General features: G+C 36.3%; 1 protein-coding gene and 1 long non-coding RNA gene across 3 annotated transcripts in view; one reads left to right on the top strand and one right to left on the bottom strand.

Annotated features, from left to right (window-relative positions):
- Nucleotides 1-1,846: 1,846 nt before the first annotated feature.
- Nucleotides 1,847-18,353, top strand: part of DSC1 (desmocollin 1) — a 35,527-nt gene continuing 19,020 nt past the window's right edge. For both annotated transcript variants that reach the window (XM_003261970.2, XM_003261971.2), the window contains exons 1-6: nt 1,847-2,596; nt 5,590-5,674; nt 7,222-7,424; nt 8,675-8,794; nt 9,916-10,071; nt 17,741-17,885. In XM_003261970.2, the coding sequence (XP_003262018.1) occupies nt 2,534-2,596; nt 5,590-5,674; nt 7,222-7,424; nt 8,675-8,794; nt 9,916-10,071; nt 17,741-17,885 (772 nt within the window). In that variant the 5' untranslated portion in view covers nt 1,847-2,533. The remainder of the gene's footprint in view (nt 2,597-5,589; nt 5,675-7,221; nt 7,425-8,674; nt 8,795-9,915; nt 10,072-17,740; nt 17,886-18,353) is intronic.
- Nucleotides 14,633-18,353, bottom strand: part of LOC115834748 — a 50,772-nt gene continuing 47,051 nt past the window's right edge. Inside the window, exon 3 of the long non-coding RNA XR_004029646.1 lies at nt 14,633-14,711. This is a non-coding gene — a long non-coding RNA (uncharacterized LOC115834748). The remainder of the gene's footprint in view (nt 14,712-18,353) is intronic.

Consider the following 18,353-nt stretch of genomic DNA (forward strand, 5'->3'; position numbering starts at 1 on the left):
ATAGAGCTTGCAGTGGTTTGAATGTCCCTGCCAAAAGTCATGTTGAAATTTTGTTGCCATTGTAATGGTGTTAGGAGGTGGGACCTTTAAAAGTTGATTATGCCATGAAGTCTCCACCCTCGGGAGTGGGTTAGTTATCATGAGAGTAGACTTCTGATAACTGGATAAGTTAGGCCACTTCCCTGTCTGTCTTGTGCACTGGCTTCTGTCTTCTGCCTTCCATCATGGGATGACCCTCATCAGATGCCCATGCCATGCTCTTGGACTTTCCAGGCTCCTGAACCATGAACCAAACAAACTTCTGTTTTTGTTTTGTTTTGTTTTTTAATAAATTACCCAGTCTATGCTATTTCTTTATAGCAACAGAAAACAGACTAAGACAGAGCTCTTACTGAATAATCTAATGGCAGAAAATTGGAATAAATATGTCTTGTTTTCATTTAATTTTAAGGTAGATTCACGTTAAAGGAAGAGTCAATAATTTGTAATAATAAATTATTTTTTCCTATAAAGTACCTATATTTTATTTTTAGGAAACCTTTGTGTGCAAATACAAAATATGGGAGAAATAGTAATGTAACAGATTTGCAAACCAATAATTTGGGGCTAGCTTTTACACAAGTTTTTCTATTACCTTTGAGAAAGATAGATAATGGGAAAAGAGAGCAAGCAGAAAGTAGGCCAAAAGAAGTAGGATCAGAACATCAATTTCTCAGAACTGTGGAGAGTATTCTGGATTCGTTTGAATTGAGCAGTGCCTGGAATCTCTTCATCCAACCAATATATGCCATTTTTTCAGTAACACCAATTTAATTTTGCTCTTCTATATCTTCCTAGTTCAGTGGAGAATATCATGTTATAGAAAGAGGTAATGATAACTTCATTAGCTGAAAAAAATATTTGTCTATTTTCTAGGGTTGGAGAGTTTGTCTTTGAATTATTTAAGCTATATGACTATCTATTTATCTATCTATCTAAATATATGCTTAGATGATGCTTAAACATGCACAGAATTATACTTGGCTCTACACATATACATCTAAGTAATTTTTCTATTTCCATATTCCCATTCTTTTCTCCCAAAATGCCAGATATAAAAATATTCCATTAAAGTGACTGTATTTTCTGACTGAGAAATCAAATTCCAATGCAGTCACAGAATATGTGTATTAGTGGGTATACCACTAGCAATAAAATACTACAAGATATCTTTTAGTTTTTTTCTCCTGTGTCATTCATTTTCCAAATCTTCCTAGCTTCTAATTCTAATGAAGCAGTTACATTTATTTCTGTCTCTACATACAAGAAGAAATTGTTCCCATTGTCAAATAAGCTGAAGAAAATCTTTCATTCCTCCCTTCTCAGCAGCATGGGTGTCGGGCTCTACCTTAACATTTGAAAGTATTTATCCTCCTCTCCTAACTTCCATCACTGCCATTGAGTGCAATTGATATCATTGAGCTCACTAATTTGGGACAGGAATAATGATGCTAAAGCTTTTATTAGAAGAATCATTAAGGTTTAAAAAAACCTACACTTGATGGCCTTATTGTACCATTAAGCTAGGATATCCTATGTGTGATGTACAAGTAATTAGTGTGAATGGAGTGATTTTAGAGAGACTTGGTCTCAAAGACTGTAGTTGTCCTTGAAAAAATATAATGGTAAAAAGCAATGGCATCATGTACAACAAAAGGAAAGCCACAAGAAAGATTATATGCTAGCTATTTCTTTATTATCTTTCTTTTATGAAGTCTTTACACTCTGATAAGTTCCTTGTGACATCTAGAGAACTAACCACAGTGAATAGTCAATAACAGGAAGTAGATACAATGCCTTTATGAAGTTGCTGCTTTAAACTGGAATGCCAGCTCTCTAGCAGAACTACAGTGTTCTACAGGACCGACGACACCTAAATGCTTAGATGGGAGATAACTTCTGATGAGTGTGATTACACATGCTTAGGTCCTCTGATTTGCCAATGGCAGTTGAGGAGGCATCACTTCCTTGCATGGCGTTTGTGCACAATTTATGTTTGTACCTGGGGGCAAGACAGGTTAATAAGGCCAAGAAGGAGGAGAGGCTGTGGGAGTGGGTAATAATTGGGGAGGACTTCACAGCATCAACCTGGGGGAAAGGGAGGAGGGCTGAGGATGAAGGGTGTTCCCTCCTCCTTCTGCCTATGTGTTAAGTGGCAAGATAAATTTTGAAAGCTGCTGTGAGGAGGAGCTACTGACTGGGTTTTGGGGTGTTTTGTACCCCACCCTCCTCACTTGTAGGAAAGCCTCTTTGCATTTAGACGTAATTGAACTGGAAGGAAGGAGACTGGCCAGGGAATAGGGGGAAAGAAATTCTCCTGTTGCTCCTCCTACTGTTTATCACTTGCCTTCTGACTGTCTTCCAAACCAAGCTCAGCTGCATCAAGGTGGCAGCAGAATACCCTGTGCAAGCGCCAGCGTCTTCTTAGCCACTCTGTGCATCCAAGGCTGCCCTGTTATCTGGCCACCGTCCCTGGCCATTGGGACTGCTTCTGATGGCTGTGGCCTCTGCTGCCCCAGGGAGCATCTTCTGTAAGCAGCTCCTTTTCTCTCTCTTGGTGAGTAACAACCAAAGGATTAGGGAATTCAAGCATGTTACTACCTGCTTCCTCTCTGCAGTTTGGGCTTGAAACAGACTAGGAGTGAGGATGGGAGGCAGAGAAGAGAGATTGGGGAAAACAAAAACAGATCTGAGGAAGATTCAGGGAAGAATTGAGAGGCTTGGGATTCAGGATGGAAAGTGTTCAGCTTACTTCTCAAGCACCCACTGCCAGAGTGTTAAAATTTTTCAAGGGAATCCCTCTTCCATCCTGCTGTGGTGTTTTTCTAAGAGCAGAGAAATGAATTCATTCCTTAGGCATTTGGCCCAGAAGTTTCTGAGGTTTACTTCTGCTACTGGTGATTACATAAACTCATGTTATTTAACATGCTGAGTTCTACTAAGCTGCAAAAAAAGAGAAAGGATTCTGGATGAACATGCAAATTATCCAGGACTTTTTGAATTTTACCCATGAAGCAGTTTAAGCAAAGAATAGTTTAAGACAAATAACAAAAATGTGACTGTCATTGAAAATATCCTTAACTTGGCTTCCACTTGGGTTTTTAATAGCTTTGTAACTGTAGGGTGCTATTTTTTCTTTGGTGGTGAGGGAAGAGAGGGGGGTTATTTCACACATCCGTCCGTCATTTCTGAGGTGTGAATTTCCTTTTTTTTCATTTTAGCAAAATATTTTAGTTTCAAAATATATTTTTAGAAATGGCAGGTATGGGGACAAACATTTTCTCCATGTAAATAATATACAATGCAGGGTCGATGGTCAGCTTCTCATCCTGTAACTGCTTAGGGAGACGATAACTCAGATACCATCTTGAGTTAGTACAAGTTTGTAAAATGTGGTAAAAATGTTCCAAAGGATTCTATCCACATTTCTTTTGCTTCTGATCCCTGTACTGTCTAATATCTCTTGGACAATTCATCTCCTGTTCATTTATTTCTGGCTCTGAAACTGACTAACATGGTGTCACTAAGCCATTTAGTGATTTAACCTGAAGACGGGATTAGTATTTAATGAATGGAAACCTTCAGTGGCTCTGCCTGCAGAGGGAGGACCATCAACATGGAATCCTAGGACAAGAAGGAAAGAAGACGGGGGTGGGAGTGAAAGTGTGGATATAACCTATAAGAATGTCTCATATATTTTATATATATATATGTACATTTATATATATATACACACACATATACATATACAGTCATGCTCTGCATAACAACGCCTCAGTCAATGATGGACTACATATATGAGTGGTCCCATAGATTATAATGGAGCTGGTCTGTATAGGTGAACCATTTGTTATCTTTTGTATTGTATTTTAATGTATTTTTTCTATATCTAAAAACGTTTAGTTACACAAATACTTACAATTGCCTACAGTATTCAGTAGAGGAACACGCTGTACAGGTTTGTAGCTTAGGAATAATAAGCTATACTATATACTATACACCTAGGCTGTACCATGGTGCATACCATGGGGTATACACATATATATACCATGGTGTATACCATGTAGGTATAACCCAGGTGTGTAGTAGACTATATCCTCTAAGTGTATGTAAGTACACTCTATGATGTCTGCACAATGATGAAATCACCTAACGTTGCATTTCTTAGAATGTAAGCAATATATGACTGTGTGTATATATACACACATACACACACATACGTATATAGGTATAGGTATATGTACAGGTATATGCATATATATGTGTACATATGTATATGTATCTGTGTATATATATCCTAATTACAAAATGCTCTTTCCACATTATATACTTAGACAACTATTAACAGTATGGTCTATGCTTAGAAAGTTCTTTAAGTACAATTTAGTATGTTCCTTGGCATTAGGGATGATCATATTTTAAAGTTAAATAAATGCAAATGTCTCATGTTTTAAAAGTGGTTTTTAAATTAGGACTAAATAAAAATGTGGCGTTTTAATTCCAGATTTCTACTTAACATAGATTTGTAAAATTACAAACTGTTTAATTAGACTGCTACAGTATATCTGATAGACTTGAGTTGAGCTGGTAAAGAAGTGTACTTCCTTAATATGGATGTTAATCCATTCTCTTTCCTCCTTGCAAGTAATGGGTCCTGTAATTCTAGAATTCAGAGAAAGCTGAAAGCTGATCATAAAATTGACCTACATGTTTCTGGAAAACCTAGCTCTAATCTATCTTATATTTAAATAATAAAAAAGCAGTTATTTTGATAAAGAGAAACAGAAAATTCCAATAAAAGGAAGTAAAATATATTTTGAACCTATAGACATTTTTGAAATGATAGCTTTTCTTTTGTTTTTCAGATAGTATCTATGTCTTTGAACTACCTAGGTTTTAAAAACAATAGCTGGGTCTTGAATTTAATTAAAAATCTTTACCAATTTGAAGGATACTCTCCATATTTTGACATATATTTCTTTTTAGATTAGTCATGTGATTTGAGACTATTTAGATTTTGAAGTTTTGGCCAAGTCAGTCTGAAAATTGATTTGAGAACAATGATTTTTTGGGAGCATTATTTTTTTGTGAGGTTAAAAAAGCCCTTAACTATTTTCTAGACTTCATCAAATATAACTTCAAATAGTAAAAATGATGATTAGAGAATTAGGACATATATGTAATTATGCATTTCAGAGTTAAGTATTTTCTTCATGTTAAAAATCAGAATGGCATTTATGAATGGTCTTAGAGATGTATAACTTCTATATAAAGTCAATGGTTTGTGAAATATTTTCTTGCACTGACACAATATGATTTAGATTCTAAGAACTACTATTCACTTAATTTTTTTCATTGATAAATAAATGACAGTGTTATTCCTACAGCTATTCTCTTTGCTGGTTCCTTTTAAAGTGAGTATTAAAAATGTAAAGAATTAAATGATTAATTTGTTTCCAAAATTGACAATATTTTTATCAATAAGAAAAAGCTATAATGTGAAAATTTGTGATCAAATTCAATTCCTGATATTTTTTATTTTTTTTTGAGGTTTTAATATTACTTTGCGATGCTTGTCAGAAAATTTATCTTCGAGTTCCTTCTCATCTTCAGGCTGAAACACTTGTAGGCAAAGGTGAGAAACACTATTAACAATTTCATAGTTGTAACTTGCCACATTTAGCTTCAGGCTGCTCTCGTCAAGTTTGGGATAAAAGCCATATAGTAGCTACTTGAAGTTAAAATTGGACTTACAATAAAAGATAGGCTACTTGTTTTTTGGTAGTGGTTAGAAATAATTAAAATACCAAAGTTAGTTGTATACTTCTCTTGCCAAAAAAATTAGCAAGCATCGGAAGGCTGAATTATCTTGGATTACGTCAAACAAAGCAAGGCACCAAAACCAGGAGCATATTCTAATTTGTATAAACTAATCTGCTGCCAAAATTTCAAAGCCAAGATTCTTTAATTGATTAGACATGAAATGGATGTCTCAAAATCTAAATGCCCTCAATAAAATTTGTACTTGAGGTTGATTACAATGAACAAGTATCCACCAAGAATAAATGTGACATATTTCACAGAATAGCTTGTGAAAATCAAATAAAGTTTTGGTGGGTCTTAGTATCTCTGAAGTATAAGTTGGTTGTTCTGAGTCCAAACGTAAAATTTTTTCATCAAGGTTTTTCACTGGCTTTGAGTTAACATGTAAAAAATTACAAACTGAATACAGAAATGGTATATTTTCCAAGCCAGATGTTGTTTTGCCCAGTGCTTTAAGGTTTGAAATTAATAAACAGTCCACACTCTAAAGACACATAGTAAATACACTAAGTGTGTTAAATATGAATCTGTAAAGGAGGTAATTTGATAATAACCACAATGCATTGCGTTTACTGAACCTCGAAAGGTATTACAGAAAGATTATTTGCAATATTACTGGGAAATATTACTTAAGAATAGACTAGCTTTCTTATTTATTTATTTAGAGACAAAGTCTTGCTCTGTTGCCCAGGCTGAAGTGCAGTGGCACTATCTCTGCTCACTGCAACCTTCACTTCCCAGGTTCAAGCAATTCTCCTGACTAAGCCTCCTGAGTAGCTGGAATTACAGGTGCATGCCACCCTGCTTGGCTAATTTTTGTATTTCTAGTAGAGATGGAGTTTCACCATATTGGCCAGGCTGGTCTAGAACTCTCGACCTTGTGATCCTCCCACCTTGGCCTCCCAAAGTCCTGGGATTACAGGTGTGAGCCACCTAGTTTTCTTATTTTTGGCAAGATAGTTTTAACTATCAAACTATTGCAAAAAGTTCAAAATCTACTGACATCATACAGTTATACCACTTATGACATAAAAAATCAAGTTTGTATACACATATATAAATTTATACACACACACAATAATTAAGAGTTCAAAAGAAAGAGAATAAAATCAGTGACACTAGGAAAATATTTTATTTCTTAAATTAATATATGACGAAGGTAGTGGAAAATGTGACTCCATTAATATAATTATTTAATTTTCATGGCCCCCACGTTTTAGAATAGCAGGTGCTGAACACTTTCCAAATGTAACCTCCCTTTTTCTGCTTCTCATGCCTTAACTCACGGCTGTCATTCCTGTAAAACTTGTTCCATTCCTGTTTCATCTGACAAACTGCTGTGATATTTCTTCCCTGCAGTGAATCTGGAGGAGTGTCTCAAGTCGGCCAGCCTAATCCGGTCCAGTGACCCTGCCTTCAGAATTCTCGAAGATGGCTCAATTTACACAACACATGACCTCATTTTGTCTTCTGAAAGGAAAAGTTTTTCCATTTTCCTTTCAGATGGTCAGAGACAGGAACAACAAGAGATAGAAGTTGTACTGTTAGCAAGAGAAAACAAGGTATAAGGCAAGGGCTTAATTAAGCAGCCTAGCACAGTAATCTGCTTACGGGAGTCCTTCGTGTTTCACGTGTTTTAACGTGTTTCACGTTAAAATCCATGCTATTGAATGACAAATTTGTCTTTTCCACTTACAATTAGTGTAAATAAAGACTAGACTTTTAAGGAGTGGCAGAGCTATTTACAAACTTTTATAAAGATGAATGACTCTGTAGACCGGGAGCAAAGTAAGAATATCAAAGTTTTCTAATAGTGATTTCAAGTTTGGGAATAAGAACAAACCAACCTGAGGAGCAAGGACAAGACAGGGGCGAGTCTAAAACTCAGCGAAATGTGATTCAGGCTGGAGATGTGGGCTCCACCCTGTGTGGCTCTCTTCCCACTGATTGCGGGTTTGAGTCTCTCTTTAAAGAGGAGAAGAGACTGTCTAAAGCTTACTCCCATCTTACTAGAAAATTCTATAGGGGAGCCCCTCTCTTCAGAGAGTGGAGGTGTGGCCAATCCACAGGATTGATTTGATTTGAATGTTTGACTCTAGACTCATTTTCTTGCACTGAGTGGTGGAGATCAGTTCAGAAAGCAGAGAGGAAAAAGTTGCTGGAATTCACATCTCATTTTCAGCAAATTCACCACAATGAATTTCGTCTTATAAAACGAATATAAGAAATTTGTTTTATAAGAAATATAAATCATTTCTTAAAAAATGATTCTATTTGTGAGAGGATTTCCCAACTAAATTCTTTTTGATTATATGAACTCCTCTTAATATGCTTAAGACTTTAAAGATGTTATTTTATATCCACATTGTAAAATCCCCACATTATATAAAATCAAGTATACTTGAGTAAATGCTGACCTGTGTCCATATAGATGTATAAATGATTGTATTGTAGAGCGAGGGTTTTAACAGATTTTGGTTGTACCACTCCTAGTGGAATAAAGTTGATCGTTAAATATTTATTAATGAATTATCTATTTTGGGGGGGTTTATACTTTCTCAAAGTGGCATCTTTCCAAATGCCCTATACATTTCCTGGTGGTTAACTGAGTAAATAGAGAAATAGGTAGAACTGAGGAACATAATGTAGTCTGAGGTGTGTGTGTGTGTCTTATCAATAGAAATGCTTTGCTGACTAGCCATGATATTGTAATGTATAACCCTTACATCTGCTTGTTGATGTATGTGTAAAAAAATCACAGTTCCAAAAATGATAAGCAATGCTACATTTCTTTGTTTCTTGTCAAATGTAGGCTCCTAAGAAGAGACATACCAAAGACACAGCCCTCAAGCGCAGCAAGAGACGATGGGCTCCTATTCCAGCTTCATTGATGGAGAACTCATTGGGTCCATTTCCACAACACGTTCAGCAGGTGCATTTCACTTATTTGATTTTATACGTGTCCAATTTTTTTTTGTTCTTAAACTTTTCATTCGAATTGCACAGCATATTGAATCAGAGCTTTAAACTAATGGTACAAATAATGATCATCTATTCACCAGAACTAGAGTCCCGTAGAAGTGACCCAGTATATCTTATTACTTTCTTACAGATATCATATTTAGAAATTTATAAACAAATTTTATATTTGGAGTTTCTGGTGTTTCTGGTGCTCTTAGGTCTATGCCTAAATTCACCCAAATACTATGCTAGACTTGTTAACACTAATGTACAGAAGGCACACCTACATGTTTTGCATAGTTCAACTCTTGCTTAAACTAACACTCATCTTTTATAAAAATGACCTGTATTTCTGCTTACCATGTAAGATTGCATCACTGCCACATAGCTGGATTGCAAACATAGAACAGTTTTGAAATTTTGGAGTGTAGTGGCATCAACTCAGCTCACTGCAACCTCTGCCTCCTGGGTTCAAGTGATTCTCCTGCCTCAATCCCCCAAGTTGCTGGGATTACAGACACCCACCACCACGCCCAGCTAATTTTTGTATTTTTGGTAGAGACGAGGTTTCGCCATGTTGGCCAGTTTGGTCTCGACCTCCTGATCTCAGGTGATTCACCTGCCTAGGCCTCCCAAAGTGCTGGGATTACAGGTGTGAGCCACTGCACCCGGCTAAAATTTTCTAATTCTTGAGGAATTAATTGTGGAAGAAAAGTTGCATTACTTCTAGTTTTATTATCACATAATTTTCAATTCCAAAGAATTTAAAATCATGGAAACTGTTACTATTATTTATATGACGATAAGAATAAGTAGATAAGACTTGAAAAGTGTATTACTCTGCAAATTTTATAGACATACAAATGACAAAAAAGTTGAGATCAAATAAGTGACAGAATTTGTGGCTTTGCACAATGCAAAATGCAAATAAAAATTCGGAAAACATGGCAGATAATGGGCACCTAAGCGGAAGAAAGAAAGAATAGGAGAGTAGGAAAGAGGGGTAGTGGTAAAAAAAAAAACCATCACAAGAGGTTAGGTTGAAAATAATCATCATGACGTGTTTGTTCTATTCCTAAATTATTACTGCAGATCCAATCTGATGCTGCACAGAATTACACCATCTTTTATTCCATAAGTGGACCAGGCGTGGACAAAGAACCCTTCAATTTGTTTTACATAGAGAAAGACACTGGGGATATCTTTTGTACAAGGAGCATTGACCGTGAGAAATATGAGCAGTTTGCGGTAGGATTATTGAAATATTTATTCATAATTATATCTTTATTACTGGCTTACTAATATTTTCAACTATGCTTGTTTACCTAAGAATCAATTATTTGATTTAATATTCAAGATATTAATATGCAATATAAACTTTAAATTTCTATTTACCATTGATGAGGAAAAACAGTGGATCTAATAAGGGAAGTGGTGGGGGAGGTAAAGAAAATATAACCATAGAATTTTAAAGGATATTTTTTGGTTTGTAATTTCTGGAGAAATAACAAAGAGTTTTACTGAATTTAAAGTTATCTATAATAAAATGACTCAATTATTCTCAACCATGGCTGTACATTATAAGTCATGTGAGAACTTGAAAAAAAATACTGATGCTTGGACCCATGCCCAGGTATTCTGATTTAGTTGTTCTGGGATGAGATCCAGTCATCCAACGTGATTCTAAATGTGTTGTGTTGGATCCACTGCCTTAGCCCCTTACATAGCTTTTTTTTTTTCATTCCTTTCTCTCACTATTCTTCAGCAATGAGATCCCTTAGTACCATTTTACTTCCTTAGTAACCCAGAACAAGTTTATCAATTCATTGGATTCTATCTTATCCTACCCAAAGACAAGACAATTCTAACTCTTCTGATAATTAAATCCTTTTGTTTCTGTTAATTTTATATAACTCTTTGGTGGACTGATGTCTCATCTGATGAAATGAGATATTCATAGTAGATTTTTGGAATGGTGGTGAATAAAACTGATTAAACATTTATTGTCTTGAATGATAAAAGAGTATAATAAAGTTCTTTGCTAAAGGAGCATATAAAAATGAAACTTATCTCATACTTGGGCAGTTCAGAGAGTAATATCTTAGCAGACATTTGGAGAATGAGTAGTAGTTGGTGGCCACCTCAAGGCAGTTATGAAAGAAGTTAACAAATGTGGGGAGGGGAAGTGGTAGACAAGTGTTCCAGGAAGATGCATCAGAAATGGAAATATTTACTTGTTAAAAAGAAATCAACAATAACAACAAACCCTGGCTGAAGTGTAGTTTGAAGCTAAGGAAGAGTGTGAAATATGAAGCTAGTAAGTAAAAAATAGAGAGGTAAAGACCTTATAATTCATCCTAAGGAGATTAGATTCTATCCTAAGGATACCCTCCAAAGCAGTCTATAAGGTAGTGAAAAATTTGAAACTGTATAAATTTTCCACTTTAGATGTTTCATAATTAAATACAAAATTCGTTGTGGGATTGTAGTGGCATATTTTCTTTATAATTTTATGTTCCCTTCCAAATTCTCTAGAATAAACATATTTTACTTCTAGTAATATAGCACACTTTTACTTTAAAAAACAGTGTATGCAAGTTCTTACAGGAGAAGTAAGCTAAGCACCATTGCAATCACTTTGATCTTTCTACTCATAAACAAATAAATAACTGATAGTAAGTTCTCTGCTGCTTTTACAGTTTTTTTTTTTTTATATTTTTTATTATTATACTTTAGGTTTTAGGGTACATGTGCACAATGTGCAGGTTTGTTACATATGTATCCATGTGCCATGTTGATTTCCTGCACCCATTAACTCGTCATTTAGCATTAGGTATATCTCCTAATGCTGTCCCTCCCCCCTCCCCCAACCCCACAACAGTCCCCGGAGTGTGATGTTCCCCTTCCTGTGTCCATGAGTTCTCATTGTTCAATTCCCACCTATGAGTGAGAACATGTGGTGTTTGGTTTTTTGTCCTTGCGATAGTTTACTGAGAATGATGTTTTCCAGTTTCATCCATGTCCCTACAAAGGACATGAACTCATCATTTTTTTATGGCTGCATAGTATTCCATGGTGTATATGTGCCACATTTTCTTAATCCAGTCTATCGTTGTTGGACATTTGGGTTGGTTCCAAGTCTTTGCTATTGTGAATAGTGCCGCAATAAACATACGTGTGCATGTGTCTTTATAGCAGCATGATTTATAGTCCTTTGGGTATATACCCAGTAATGGGATGGCTGGGTCAAATGGTATTTCTAGTTCTAGATCCCTGAGGAATCGCCACACTGACTTCCACAATGGTTGAACTAGTTTACAGTCCCACCAACAGTTACAGTTTCTTTACTAGAGAAAAGATCTAACACTAGAAGTCACTCTTGAAGAGATATAAAAAGCTGCCTACTCTGTATGTTGCAATATCCACTTCATTTTCAATTTTGCTGAGGAATTGTTTGATAGGGTTCTGTTTGCCAACCTGCTTTCTATCTTTGCTTCTTACTGTGATCATTGCCAGAGGGAAAAGGAGAGAATAGTTTATAATTAAAAATAAGTTACTTTGCTATTTTTAACGTTTAAAAAAATGTAAATGAATAAAATAGGTTGAAATTCATCCTCAAAATTAAACTTTTAAATAATTTTCCCTCAGAATTACCCATGTTTCTGTAGGTCCCATTAACACAGTTAAGTTTGAATTGGCATTAAGAAACACCACTTGCAAATTAGTAAAGTTCATTAAGTGAGATATAGCAACAAGATGTAAACGTGATGCAATTATAAAATCACTTGAAGCAGGATAGAAGACTTCCCTGTCAATGCAGAGGTTAAAATTAAGACAATATGTTTTTAACGTAATATACTTTAATAATAGTTTTCTATCAAATCTAGTTTCACTTAATTTTTAAAATATTGAATAATGTACGTTTCTGGGAATTAGTAGATCCTAAGTATCTGTTCCTTTCCTTGTAGCCTCAAATAAATCACAACCTCCTAGAGTTCACTTTCTTCTTTGTTTATGCGCTGCTAGTAGCCGTGTTCCCAACCTCAGTAGTGTTCTGATCATTAAATGCCATAATATCAGTGATACCACTATGTAAACTGTAAAAGTTGTTGAAGATATTCTAATAGTAGATTCAACAATACACATGCTCTAGAATTTTGTCCTTAAACCTGGGAATTTTCATGGAATTTTCTAATTCTTTGGTTTTATATAAGCCATATTCATGTTAAGTATTAATAATAAATTATTTTTATTTGAAATAATTTGATTTCATAGATTTGGGAGTAGTAGCCATAGGTCTAATTCAATACATATTCAAAGAATAGTTATATAAGAAGGGAACTTTCTTCAACAATTCCAAGTGATACTGTGAAAGCAGCTGCAAACTTCCTTTCTCTCTGAGTGTTGGGGATAATCTGTACCTTTGGAAAAGTTAGTTTCAATCTGCTCCTTTCTTACCTATTCCTATTCAACCAGAAACTTACTATCTTTTACTATCTTGTTTTTTTTTTTTTGATATAAGGTGTCACTCTGTCTCCCAGGCTGGAGTGCAGTAATCCGATCTCGGCTCACTGCAACCTCTGCCTTCCCAGTTCAAGCAATTCTCCTGCCTCAGTCTCCCAAGTAGCTGGGATTACAAGTGCCCACCACCACGCCCAGCTAATCTTTGTGTTTTTAGTAGAGACAGGGTTCCACCATGTTCGCCAGGCTGGTCTCAAACTCCTGGCCTCAGGTGATTCAGCCACCTCGGCCTCCCAAAGTGCTGGGATTACAGATGTGAGCCACTGTGCCCGGCCTCTTGTAATGTTTATTTTCTCTTCTGGGCACACAAGTCGATTCATTCTCTTCATATATGTGCTGTTAATTCACATTCTGTACCCACTCAGCTTTGGTGTTACTGCTCTCTCCTTTCTCTGCCCCGTCTACTGAATGCTTGACACTGTAAGGCCAAACTCAAGTCCCTATTTCTGTCAGCAGCTGTTTGCATTTTTCCAAAGATGACAGCAATTTCAGCAATATACAGTGTGAAAGGGCTAGAAGAGATGAGATTCTTCAAGCTACAGAATAATTCAGAGGAAACTATATCACAATAACACACACATGACACTAAATAACACACTTATAACCTAGCTAAAAATACAACTAATAATATTCTAAATTATTTTTTATTATAACAACACTTAAGTATATTATTACTGCTTTTAATACAGAATGATGGAAACAGTAATAAAAACATTACCCCTATTGAGTTTTTTGAAATTGTTGCTTTGTTGACTAAATAACATATTTATAATGAGTTACTCTATCATATGAACATAAGTCAATTCTCCTAGAGAGTTAGGCTCTGTTTTAATGTTAAGCTAATGATGATTCCAATTTTGATTTATTTTGGAGATATTTGGTTCATTATTAGCACAATAAAACAAAACCAGGATACTACCTGAAACAAAATCACCAACTCTGAATCAGTGGAATGTGAAATAATATTTACTTGTAGTCAAATAACAAAAATATTATTTCAAATTACAAATGAGCATATGGTGGGAAGCAGATGATCTTCATTTCCACTGAAGAGAAAAACTAAGACAAATTAGTCTAAATTATAGCAGTGTGGACTTAGTAGGTTGGATAAGGAGACTTGTTAATACCATTTTAATGAGGTAGAAAAATTCATTACAAGAGGTGCAATAGAATCTTTATGAAAATTTTTACAGAAGGATAACTTAAGAGGTAGTTTGTCTTCCTAAAAGGAAAGATGAGTAGAATTGAATGCAAAAAGCTATTTATTGAAGACTTACCCAAGGTAAGGCACTGTGTTACTGTGTCAGGTACTTCTGGAATACACATATTAGTAAGTCTCAGTCTTCACGCCTGAGAGCAACTGTAATCTAATAGAGATATAAAACTATTTTATAGTTTTATCCAGCTAAAATATCAAAATGACAGCATTTTAAGGAATAAAAATCCACATCATCTATACAAAGAGAAAGGGTTGTTAGGAAGGGTGACTAATGTTGATACCTGAATGTGCTGGTAGTGATGATGATAATGATGATGTGACAGTGGTAGTGGTGCTGATGATAGTGGTGGTGGTGACGGTGGCGATGACGATGACGGTGGTGGTAGTGTTGGTGGTGGTAGTGGTGATGATAATGATAATGGTGATGATGGTAGTGTGGTGATGATGACGCTGATGATGATGCTGGTGACGATGATGGTGGTGGTGGTGGTGGTAGTGGTGATGGTAATAGTGGTAGCGGTGATGATGTGGTGGTGATGGTGATGATAACGGTGGTGAAGTTGGTGATGAGAGTGTGGTGATGATGATGATGGTGCTGCTGACGATGGTGGTGGTGATGATGGTGGTGGTGATGATGGTGGTGGTGATGATGGTGGTGGCAGTGGTGGTGGTAGCGGTAGTGGTGATGATAATGATAATGGTGATGATGGTAGTGTGGTGATGATGATGGTGCTGATGATGATGCTGGTGATGATGATGATGGTGGTGGTGGTGGTAGTGGTGGTGATGATAATAGTGGTAGCAGTGATGATGTGGTGGTGGTGATGGTGATGATAACGGTGGTGAAGGTGGTGATGATAGTGTGGTGATGATGATGGTGCTGCTGCTGCTGGTGGTGGTGATGATGGTGGTGGCAGTGGTGGTAGTAGTGGTGATGGTAATAGTGGTAGTGGTGATGATGTGGTGGTGGTGAGGGTGATGATAATGGTGGTGATGGTGGTGATGATAGTGTGGTGATGATGATGGTGCTGATGAAGATGCTGGTGATGATGATGATGGTGGTGGTGGTAGTAGTGGTGATGGTAATAGTGGTAGTGGTGATGATGATGGTGATGGTGGTGGTGGTGATGATGATAATGGTGGTGATGATAGTGTGGTGATGATGGTGCTGATGGTGATGGCGGTGGCAGTGGGGGTAGTGGTAGTGGTGATGATAATGGTGGTGATGGTGGTGTGGTGATGATGATGGTGCTGCTGATGATGGTGGTGGTGATGATGGTGGTAGTAGTGGTAGTGGTGGTGATGATAGTTGTAGTGGTGGTGGTGGTGATGGTAGTGGTGGTGGTGATGATGGTGGTAGTAGTGGTAGTGGTGGTGATAATGGTTGTAATGGTGGTGGTGGTGGTGATGGTAGTGGTGGTGGTGATGATGGTAGTGGTGGTGGTGGTGGTGGTGGTGATGGTAGTGGTGGTGATGATGATGGTGGTGGTAGTAGTGATGATGATGGTGGTAGTGGTGGTGGTGGTGATGATGATGGTAGTGGTGGTGGTGATGGTAATAGTGGTAGTGGTGATGATGGTGGTGGTGGTGGTGATTGTGATGATAATGGTGATAATGGTGGTGACGGTGGTGATGGTAGTGTCATGATGATGATGGAGCTGCTGCTGATGGTGGTGGTGATGGTGGTAGTGGTGGTGGTGGTGGTGATGATGATGGTAAGTGGTGATGATGATGGTGGTGGTGGTATGGTGAAGTGGTAATGATATACTACTGTATTCGGCTCCTGAATTTAGAATTTATTGATAAATAAGATATAGAGATCAGACTGACGGAAGCCATAATATAAGTTTTTTTAAATTTTTTTATTTATTTTTATTTTTTATTATTATACTTTAGGTTTTAGGGTACATATATAAGTTTTATTACTAAAACATACCACCCGGAAGTTACTTGGAGAAAAGTGAGTAGGAAGGCAGAGAGAACATGAATGGTTATTTTAATACATTCCCTTCCAGAGTTTGGAGTGTAAATTCTTTCCTTTCCAGGTTAGCATGAACAGTGAACATGAAATGTTGCCTTTTAACACAATAATGAGGATTTTGTGGTTACTTTAGCAGTTAGTGGGTAAATCACTGACGAGTCTGATTGGTGAGTGTCATGGTTAAAATTGTGAAGCACAATAAAATCTGACTTCTGAGGCTACATCGACTGGAACAGGGAATGTCAGAACGACTCCAGCAAAGTTAGTGAGTCAACATGTAGAATGCATTTGGAGTCACATGAAAATGATGGCAGTGGGAATAGAAAAGAGAACATGCATGAGAGACACAAAAATGCCATAATCTCTAGAACTTGGCAACTGACTACTAAGGCTTATGAGAGAGAGGGAGGAGTTTAATGCCTGGAATTTTAATCCTAGTTCACTTAGAAATGGTTACAGTAGGGAAAATTAGAAGAGCTAGTTGTGGTAAAAAGCTGAGTTAATGCAGAATTCACTCTGGGTAGCTTTAGTTGTTCCCATGAGTGATGAAAATCCATTCAACAACTATTTGCTGAACACTTACTATGCACAAACCACATAAGGAGGGTGTAGGAATAATTTGGAGTTTAAAGGGAAAGGTTATTAAATAGATACTGGCTGTTGGGGACAAGGCATTCATTTTGAAATGGAATTTCTGATATGTATATGCTTTTATTAACATTTTTATTGCAAAGAAATACATGCTTACCACAGAAAAATGAGAAAATATAGGTAAAAAACATATAATTGAGTTATCCTGAAATAGTTCCTGTCCATTTATTTGTATGTATATATACATCTGTACATAAATAGAATTATATTTTTATAAACTTTAAAAACACGTGTTAATAACATAATTGGGGAAAATCTACATGCATTCTAACAAGTAATACAGCATACAGTTAATTCAGAGAACAACTGGGGTGCATGGTGCTTAGAGTGGGAGAATAATGAGCAATAATGCTGAGAGGGGATTGAAACCACATGGCAGGCAGAGACTGCATCTGTGGGTTATCTCTCTATTGCATCATTTCTTAGTTACGGGTCTTTGGGAATGATTTTTTTTTTTAATGTTACATTTTCCCCCACTGCTAGGCTTACTTTTGTGCAGAATTTGTCATTTGAGAATACATTGATGGTATTTTCCCTTCTTTCAGTTATATGGCTATGCAACAACTGCAGATGGCTATGCACCAGAATATCCACTCCCCTTGATCATCAAAATTGAAGATGATAATGATAATGCCCCATATTTTGAACACAGAGTGACTATCTTTACTGTGCCTGAAAATTGCCGAACTGGTAAGTTCACATTTTATTGTAGCATGACAAGAAGACTATTTGACATTTCACAAGTATTATAATTAAAGATGTTTACATTTTATCATTGCATTTTATGCTTTTTCTGGTATTTCTGATTACACATACTTTTTTCCCATTAGGAACTGATGTTATATAACATTGCTATTAAGGGTTGTAAATGACTCTGAGCAAACTTTTTTAAATTTAAGCATATTCATATGATAAAATATTATACATTTTTCCCTTTTATATCATGATTTTATAATTCTGGCAGCATTTATTTGACTAAATTCTCTCCAGGGTGGGGTTGTTGCTGAAGTTGGTGTTTGGTTTACCAATGCACGCTTAGAAAGTCTAGAGTGAAGGAAATGTTGCTCAATTTTGCCATTAGGAAAAGTCGTTGTTCAGTATAAAAGGGACTATACCCAGAAATCCATAGAGAATATTACAGGGGATTTACACGTGGGC

This window comes from Nomascus leucogenys, chromosome 4, assembly GCF_006542625.1.
Source record: "Nomascus leucogenys isolate Asia chromosome 4, Asia_NLE_v1, whole genome shotgun sequence".
In the NCBI taxonomy this organism is placed as follows: Eukaryota; Metazoa; Chordata; class Mammalia; order Primates; family Hylobatidae; genus Nomascus; species Nomascus leucogenys.